We start from the raw sequence: 9,156 nt of genomic DNA, 5'->3' as shown, positions 1-9,156 counted from the left end.
TGGATCACGAGGTCAGGAGATCGAGACCATCCTGGCTAACATGGTGAAACCCCGTCTCTACTAAAAATACAAAAAGTTAGCTGGGCGAGGTGGTGGCGCCTGTAGTCCCAGCGACTCCGGAGGCTGAGGCAGGAGAATGGCGTGAACCTGGGAGGCAGAGCTTGCAGTGAGCCGAGATCCGGCCACTGCACTCCAGCCTGGGCGACAGAGTAAGACTCCGTCACAAACAAACAAACAAACAAACAAAAAATGCCAGGTACGGTGACTCATGCCTATAATCCCAGCACTTTGTGAGGCGGAGGTAGGCAGATCACCTGAGGTTAGGAGTTCGAGACCAGCCTGGCCAACATGGCAAAACCTCGTCTCTACTAAAAGTATAAAAATTCACCCTGGCAGGCATCTGTAATCCCAGCTACTCGGGAGGCTGAGGCAGAAGAACACTTGAACCCAGGTGGTAGAGGTTGCAGTGAGCCAAGATCAGGTCACTGCACTCCAGCCTGGGTGACAGGGTGAGACTCTGTCCCTGCCAAAAGCAAAGGAAAAAAAGAAAAAAGAGCAGACACCCAAGAATCAAGAAACCCAGGAGCAAAACCAACAGCACAAAACAGGCACACACAGTACACACAACACACACAACACACACAACACACAATACACACAACACACACAACACACAACACACACAATACACACAACACACACAATACACACAACACACAACACACACAACACACAATACACACAACACACACAACAGACACAACACACACATAACACAACACACACAATACACACAACACACACAACACACACAATACACACAACACACAATACACACAACACACACAATACACACAACACAACACACACAATACATAATACACACAACACACACAATACACACAACACACACAATACACACAACACACACAACACACACAATACACACAACACAACACACACAATACATAATACACACAACACACACAATACACACAACACACACAATACACACAACACACACAATACACACAGTACACACAACACACACAACACACACAGTACACCCAGGAAGGAAACCTCGGGCCCAAAGCCAGCAGAGCAAACAAGAGACGATACCAGGAACAGTAGCATGAACCCGGTCTCCAGAGAGGTGGCCGCATGTCCCCGCCAATACACACCAAAGATCGGCTCTTTCTCCCTCTCCTCATTGTCTTCCTGTCGTCGGCTTCGGCCCGAGGTTGACTTGCCTCATGGTCACAAGACGGCTGCCAGCAGCCTCCAAGGCCATTTGCTGTGTGGTTCACACGTGACAGGAGCAGAGCTTCCACCGGTAGGGCCGGGACTGTCCTCCTTGCCCAACCGACAGCTGGCAGAGAAGCTTCCATCCCAGAAGCTACAATAAACATCTTCTTACATATCATTGGCCCAGTTGGGTGACAGGCCCATGCCTAAACCAATCACTGTGGGCCATGCCGACTGGTTTAAACCAACCCCATTCATGCTGGGAGCTGGGGTCGGGCCCTGGTGTCCCTGAGGCCCAAGGACTGGGGTGGTGACTGCTCCAACAAAATAGCAGGCATTTTACTAAGGGGTGGGGGACAGGATGTCAAATGGCCTTAAACATCATATGACTATTTATTTTATCATTTTATTTATTACGTATTTATTTTTGAGACAGAGTTTAGCTCTGTAGCCCAGGCTGGAATACAGTGGTGCAATCTTGGCTTACTGCAGTCTCTGCCTCCTGGGTTCAGGTGATTCTCCTGTCTCAGCCTCCCGAGTAGCTGGGACTACAGGTGCGCGTCACCACGCCCAGCTAATTTTTGATTTTTAGTAGAGATGGGGTTTCACCATGTTGGCCAGGCTGGTCTTGAACTCCTGACCTCAAGTGATCCACCTGCTTCGGCCCCCCAGAGTGCTGGGATTACAGGTGTGAGCCACTGCATCCGGCCTGAATTGCCACATGAGTATTTATGCACACCCAAAACAAAATGACCGAGAAAGGCAGAGTGCAAGGCAGCAGACAAAACAGAAGTGAAGACAATGATGATTACATAGGACCTAGAAAGAATATTCCATCACTGAAAAAAAGAATGGTCTGCCTTATGTAACTGTGTGACCATCAGAAGTGTGTCCACAGAGCCTCAATTGCATCGGGGCTCCCAGGGCACCTCCCCTCATGTCTTGCCATCAGAACTGGGTCACATGGAGGCCGGGCGTGGTGACCCATGCCTGTAATCCCAGCACTTTGGGAGGCCGAGGTGGGCAGATAATTTGAGGCCAGGAGTTCAAGACCAGCCTGGCCAACATGGTGAAATGCCATCTCTACTAAAACTACAAAATTAGCCGGGCATGGTGGCGCATGCCTGTAATCCCAGCTACTTGGGAGGCTGAGGCAGGAGAATCACTTGAACCAGGAGGTGGAGGTTGCAGTGAGTCAAGATGATGCCACTGCACTCCAGCCTGGGTGGCAGGAGCGAAACTCCATCTCAAGAAAAAAAAAAAAAGAACTGGGTCACATGGTTTGCCACCACTCACCCACCTCTCCCCTGCCTGGGCAGACTGGTGGGCTCTGTGCCACTAAGATGTTTACCTGAGACTAAAGCAGCAAGTGTAGACACAGGGCTGGATCACGTCAGGAAGGACTGAGGTACACACAAGGTTGGACAGATCCAGAAACACAGGGAGAGACCTTCACATGCAATCTCAGAATTTACAAGGTTGGCTCAACACAACCAAACAAGGACATATAAGATTTAAACATTACGGCTGGGCCCAGTGGCTCAAGCCTATCATCCCAGCACTCTGGGAGGCCAAGGCAGGCAGATCACCTGAGGTCAGGAGTTCGAGACCAGCCTGGCCAATATGGCGAAACCCTGTCTCTACTAAAAACACAAAAATTAGCTGGGCGCGGTGGCAGGTGCCTATAATCCCAGCTACTCAGGAAGCTGAGGCAAGGTAATTGCTTGAACCCAGGAGGCAGAGGTTGCAGGGAGCCAAGATTGCACCACTGCCCTCCAGCCTGGGCAACAAGAGTGAAACTTCGTCTCAAAAAAAAGGAAAATATGGAGAGTCAAGTGACTGGTGATAAGGCAGATGCCCAAGCCATGGTGGAGAGCAAAGCCAGCATTCCAGAAGCTTTCAGAAACCACTGGTGCCACCTCCCAGTTACAGGTTTCCCAACCCACACCCTCTGACTTTATGGGGATTGTTCCCCCTTTTTTGTTTTACCACCTCAGTATGTGTCCTAAACGCTACATTTTCTTTTCTTTTCTTTTCTTTTGGAGACGGAGTCTCGCACTGTCACCCAGGCTGGAGTGCAGTGGTGCGATCTTGGCTCACGGCAACCTCTGCCTCCCGGGTTCAAGCGATTCTCCCACCTCAGCCTTAGCTGGGATTACAGGTGCCCACTACCACACCCAGCTAATTTTTTGTGTTTTTAGTAGAGACAGGGTTTCACCACGTTGGTCAGGCTGGTCTCGAACTCCTAACCTCAGGATTTGCCCGCTTCAGGCTCCCAAAATGATGGGATTACAGGTGTGAGCCACTGCGCCCGGCCCTACATTTTCATTGTGCTTCTTTGTTTATTGAGACAGTCTCACTCTGCTGCCCAGGCTGGAGTGCAGTGGTGCAATCTCAGCTCACTGCAGCCTCCACCTCCCGGACTCAAACGATCCTCCCACCTCAGCTTCCCAAACAGCTGGGACCACAGGCGTGTGCTTCCATGTCCAGCTAATTTTTAAAAAATTTTTGTAGAGATGGAGTCTCACTAACTTGCCCAGGCTAGTCTTGAACTACTGGGCTCAAGTGATCTTTCCACCTTAGACTCCTGGCTAGCTGGGACTACATGCATGCACCACTACGCCCCTCTCCATTTGTGTCAAAGTTTCTTTTTTTTTTTTTTTTTTGAGACGGAGTCTCGCTCTGTCGCCCAGGCTGGAGTGCAGTGGCTGGATCTCAGCTCACTGCAAGCTCCGCCTCCTGGGTTTACGCCATTCTCCTGCCTCAGCCTCCTGAGTAGCTGGGACTACAGGCGCCCGCCACCTTGCCCGGCTAGTTTTTTTGTATTTTTTAGTAGAGACGGGGTTTCACCGTGTTAGCCAGGATGGTCTCGATCTCCTGACCTCGTGATCCGCCCGTCTCGGCCTCCCAAAGTGCTGGGATTACAGGCTTGAGCCACTGCGCCCGGCCTAAGTTTCTATAAATACATTTTCTTTCCTCTTTGTACGTACAGAGGCATGGAATTACTGGGTTAGATGGCAACTCTATGTTTAACGCTTTCAAGAACTGCCAGATTCCTTTCCACAGCGGCCGCACCACCTTCCATTCCCAGCAGCGCTGGATGGTTCCAATTTCTCCACAGCCCCACTAACATTTGCCAGTGTCTGTCCTTTTGATTTTAGCCTAGTGGATGCTGCGGCATCTCATGGTGGTTTTGATTTGCATTCCCTTAATAACTGATAATGCTGAATGGTTTGTCATGTGTTTATTGGCCATTTGTGTACTTTCGTTCCCATCTTGTGTCAATAACAAAATTCTTTCTTGTAAGAGTTTTCTTATATATTCTAGACCATAGTCCCTTATCTGATATGATTTACAGAGATTTCCTCCCATTACGCAGGCTGTCTGCCCCTTTCCTGATAGTGTCTTTTAAAGTATTTTTTTTTTTTTTTGAGTCTGTTTTGCTCTTGTTGCCCAGGGCTGGAGTGCAGTGGTGCAATCTTGGTTCACTGCAACCTCTGCCTTGCAGGTTCAAGCGATTCTCCTGCCTCAGCCTCCCGAGTAGCTGGGACTGGTGTGCTCCACCATGCTTGGGCAATTTTTTGCTATTTTTAGTAGAGACGGGGGTTCACCATGTTGGCCAGGCTGGTCTCAAACTCCCGACCTTAGATGATCCACCTGCCTCGGACTCCCAAAGTGTTGGGATTACAGGTGTGAGCCCCTGCACTGGGAGAAGAGACTTTTCTTTCCCCACTGAATTGTCTTGGCATCCTTGTTGAAATTTCTTGACAATAAATGATTATTGTGTAACTTTATGAAGTCACTTAAAAAAAAATGCATGGAGGCCGGGTGCAGTGGCTCATGCCTGTAATCCCAGCACTTTTTGGGAGGCTGAGGGGGGTGGATAACTTGAGGTCAGGAGCTTGAGACCAGCCTGGCCAACATGGTGAAACCTTGTCTCTACTAACAATACAAAAAGGAGCCGGGCTTGGTGGTGTGCACCTGTAGTCCCAGCCAGCCATGAGGCTGAGAAATGAAAATCACTTGAAGCCGGTACGTGGAGGTTGCAGTGAGCCGAGACCTCAGCACTGCACTCCAGCCTGGCCGACAGAGCAAAACTCCATCCAAAAGAAGAAAGAAAGGAAAAAAAAGCACAGAGGTCACTCCTGACTCAGCAGGTGACTGCTGAAATGCTGACTCAGCAGGGTCCAGATCTGTCCCTGGTGCCCAAGTGTGAAACTGACTGGCTTCTGACTTTTGGACCAGGTAGTCTGCAGGGCCTATGGGGTAAGGGCCGTGAAACCCCAGGACTGACATTCCCTCTGACCTACCCCCACCCTGGGCCTGTACCCTGGCCCTGGGGAGCTGGGGCTTCTGTGGAGGGTGGGTAGGGAGCCCTGCCCACTGGCCTCCTCTCCCACCCCACCCTCTGCACCCTGCCCTGCGGCGGTCCACTGCCAGGCCTGGCCCTGCCAAACCAGACGGGGAACTTTCATCCCCTGACTGGCACTGTTCCAGTGGGGCTGACTGTAGGGAAGGGCTGCGGGTGATGCCAGCCTCCGGGGAGACCCTGGTATGAGAGCCACTTCCTCCAGTGCTCCTATCAAAGCAGCTCTGAGAATGTGGTCCCTGCATCTGCAGTTTTTGGGATTTGCTGGCCAGAGCTGCCTTTTTGAACCACCTGGTTTCTTAGGAAGCAGCAGCCTTCCCCCTGAACCTACCCACCCCCTCCCTGGCTGTGAATTTCCAACCTGGGCACTGGGTACCATGTACAAACCTCAGACCTCCTGCTGATCTCCAGTTCAAACAAAACCAGCTCTTCCCAAAATGCACATGGCGGTCAGAGAAATTTGAGCACTGAATGGATATTCGAGGATATCAAAGTTTTTTTTTTTTTTCTGAGACAGGGTCTTGCTCTGTTGTTCAGGCTGGAGTGCAGTGGCACAATCATGGCTGACTGTGGCCTAAATCTCCTGGGCTCAAGTAATCCTCCCACCTCAGCCTCCCAAGTAGCTGGGACTACAGGTGCGTGCCATGACACTCAGCTAAGTTTTAGATTTTCTGTACAGATGGGGGTCTCACCATATTGTCCAAGCTAGTCTCGAATTCCTGGGCTCAAGAGATCTTGCCTCAGCCTCCCACAGTGCTCGGATTACAAGTATGAGAGACCACACCCGGCCCACCGTTACATTCTTTTTCTGAAACGGGGTCTCATTCTGTCACCCAGGTTGGAGTGCAGTGCTGCAATCACAGCTCACTGCAGCCTTGAACCTGCAGGCTTAAGCGATCCCACCTCAGCCTTCCAAGTAGCTGGGACTACAGGCTATTTGCACCACTGCACTCCAGCCTGAGCAACACAGTAAGACCCTGTCTTAAAAAAAAAAAAAAAAAAAAGGCTGGGCGCGGTGGCTCAAGCCCGTAATCCCAGCACTTTGAGAGGCTGAGATGGGCGGATCACGAGGTCAGGAGATCAAGATCATCCTGGCTAATATGGTGAAACCCTGTCTCTACTAAAAAATAAAAAAAACTAGCCGGGCGAGGTGGCGGGCGCCTGTAGTCCCAGCTACTCGGGAGGCTGAGGCAGGAGAATGGCGTAAACCCAGGAGGCGGAGCTTGCAGTGAGCCGAGATCCGGCCACTGCATTCCAGGCTGGGTGACAGAGCGAGACTCTGTCTCAAAAAAAAAAAAAAAAAAAAAGGGCCTCTTTGGGAGGCCAAGGTATGCAGATCCCCTGAGCTCAGGAGTCTGGGACCAGCCTGGGTGGTAGCACAGTGAGACCCCAATTCTACAAACACATACAAACATTAGCCACGTGTGGTGGCGCATACCCACAGCACCAGCTACTTAGAAGGCTGAGGCAGAAGACTGGTTTGAGCCCAGGAGGCCCAGGTTAGTAAGCCAAGATCACGCCACTGCACTGCAGCCTGAATGACAGAGCCAGATCCTGTCTCAAAAAAAATAATTAGTGCTTGCTGTTGGTGGGGTGGCCCCATGCGGTCTACTCTCTACACTGCCTGAGACCCCTCAAGCCCAGACTCCTCGTCTCGTTCCCTTCCCCCCCAACACCAGTTTTGGCTCCTCCTACTTAGACAATTCCTTCACCCAAAGGCCTCCCAAATGCACAGCGAGGACCCTGGCTCCTCCCCAAAAGGCCTTGGCCTTGTCCTCCTTAGGGGGTGCAAGGGGTCCTGCTGGTCTGGACAGCAAGGCAGCCAGCAGGCAGGCGGTGCAGGCAGGAACAGAGGCGGCAGCTCCCGGCATTTATTGACTGCAGCCCCCCACAGAGCACACTGCCTTTCCCAGGTGGGGCGAAGCCCAGCGACCAGGGAAGCAGAGAATGCAGCAGCCACCCCGGGGGACTCCTTCGGGAGAAGACCCTGAGGAGGAACTGCAGCCCAACTGGGCCATTCCCCCAGGGAGCCAAGCGGGAGGGCCCAGGGACCCGAGGGACACCTGCACAATTCCTGAAGACGAGACCGCCTGCTGGTGAGTGGAGAGGCTTTGGCAAAACTGTTAAAGCCACTGTGGGGTGGATGGGGGCGCGCGGGACCTCGGTGGCCCTTCGCCCTCACCCGTGATGGCTCCAGAACCTCTCTGGGCCCCTCCCTCCCAGGCACTTGCTTGTGGTCTGCGTTGTTTGTTCCTGCCACCCAGCTGCAGGGTCTTGGGGAGAGTTGCGGCTGCCCGAGGACACGGAAGGTCTGGTCGCGCTCAGCGGATACAAAGGGCACAGCTAGCACTTGGGTGAGCAACAGCCAGGGTGCACCCACACTCTGCCACCCGAGTCCTCGATGGAAAGTGCTGGAAGATGCTGCTTTGGGCCTCAGAGGCAGGAGGCAGGGATAATACCCTCCCTTGGCCCAGGAGAGGGCAGAAATCAGCCTCTGGTAGCCCGTTCCCCTGAGGAGTGCCAGCGGGAGGGGCAAGACCACGCAGCGCCCAGCCAGGAGAGCCTGGGAGCCAGAGCAGGGGTGGGGGTGCAGCTACAGCTGAGAGGGGACGAGGCCAGGAGGAGCTCAGCCAGCAGGTGGGGGGACAGCAGGGGCCTGCTGGGGAGGACGGGTGGCCATGGCCGGCGAGGCTGCGGCCCCAGAAGCAGGTGCTGGGCTTGGGACTCTTCGGAAGAACTTAGCGCAGCTGGCCTGGCGGCCCAGCCATTCCCACGGCCGGTCAGGATGGCACTTTGATGCCAAAGTTTTTGCGTAGCTGTTCCAGAAACACAAAAGTGAGCACGGTGTGGGGGATGAGGCGGATGCCAGCTGGGACGAGGCCCTGGAGGGAGACAGGGAAAATGAGAGACACAGAGTCCGAAGGGACCCGCTCCCCATTGCCCGAGCCGCCACCGCTGCCACCACTGCACCTTGTAAAAGGCCAGAGGCCCGAGCCTCGCTGTCTCCACGGCGCAGTGGAAAACACCCTGCAGAAAACACAGTGAAACAATCAAAAAGGCTGCTTCTCATCCACAGGGCAATGAAAATCCCCTCCCAGGCACCAGCCAGGCACGGTGGCCTGGGGACTCTCAGTATGGGTTGTGGGTGTGAGTGACAGCTGCTGGCTGGTAACAGGTGACCACAGGTCTGCAGGCACCGGCCAGGTCAATGGCTGCCCTGCTTGCTCATGCAGTACAACCAGGGCCCGAGGGTGCAGCCCAGGGTCCAGCAGGCGGAGGGGGCTGTGAATAGAACCATGAGAACCAGGGACGCAGCACGGCAGGGTCAGGGAGAAGAGCAGGGACAGAGCCATGGGCTCTGCAAACATGGAAGCCCCATGGAGCTGGCGGGGGCCCGAGGGAGGAGAACCAGAGCATTTACGAGGCACAAACTGCCATGAGCAGCACCGCCTCCATTAATCTGTGAAAGAAATGTTTTGGCTGGGCACAGTGGCTCACGCCTGTAATCCCAGCACTGTGGGAGGCTGAGGCGGGCGGATCAC

The 9,156-nt window shown here is 53.4% G+C and overlaps 3 protein-coding genes across 3 annotated transcripts in view; all 3 read right to left on the bottom strand.

The window, feature by feature from the left end:
- GCGR (glucagon receptor) overlaps positions 1–1,533 on the bottom strand; it is a 30,328-nt gene extending 28,795 nt beyond the window's left edge. The window contains exon 1 of the mRNA XM_011960706.1: positions 1,506–1,533. The gene's annotated coding sequence lies outside the window, so the exon portion shown is untranslated. The remainder of the gene's footprint in view (positions 1–1,505) is intronic.
- MRPL12 (mitochondrial ribosomal protein L12) overlaps positions 1–9,156 on the bottom strand; it is a 30,088-nt gene that overhangs the window by 2,971 nt on the left and 17,961 nt on the right. The window lies entirely within an intron of this gene.
- Positions 7,471–9,156, bottom strand: part of SLC25A10 (solute carrier family 25 (mitochondrial carrier; dicarboxylate transporter), member 10) — a 7,561-nt gene continuing 5,875 nt past the window's right edge. Inside the window, exons 10-11 of the mRNA XM_011960805.1 lie at positions 8,585–8,641; positions 7,471–8,496 (exon numbers count right to left, since the gene is read on the bottom strand). Coding sequence (XP_011816195.1) covers positions 8,395–8,496; positions 8,585–8,641 — 159 coding nt within the window. The 3' untranslated portion in view covers positions 7,471–8,394. The remainder of the gene's footprint in view (positions 8,497–8,584; positions 8,642–9,156) is intronic.

The sequence above is a fragment of the Colobus angolensis genome, unplaced genomic scaffold (assembly GCF_000951035.1).
Source record: "Colobus angolensis palliatus isolate OR3802 unplaced genomic scaffold, Cang.pa_1.0 Scaffold1, whole genome shotgun sequence".
Classification (NCBI taxonomy): Eukaryota; Metazoa; Chordata; class Mammalia; order Primates; family Cercopithecidae; genus Colobus; species Colobus angolensis.
The sequence above is the reverse complement of the archived record's forward strand: the minus strand, read 5'-3'. Positions and strand labels throughout refer to the sequence as shown.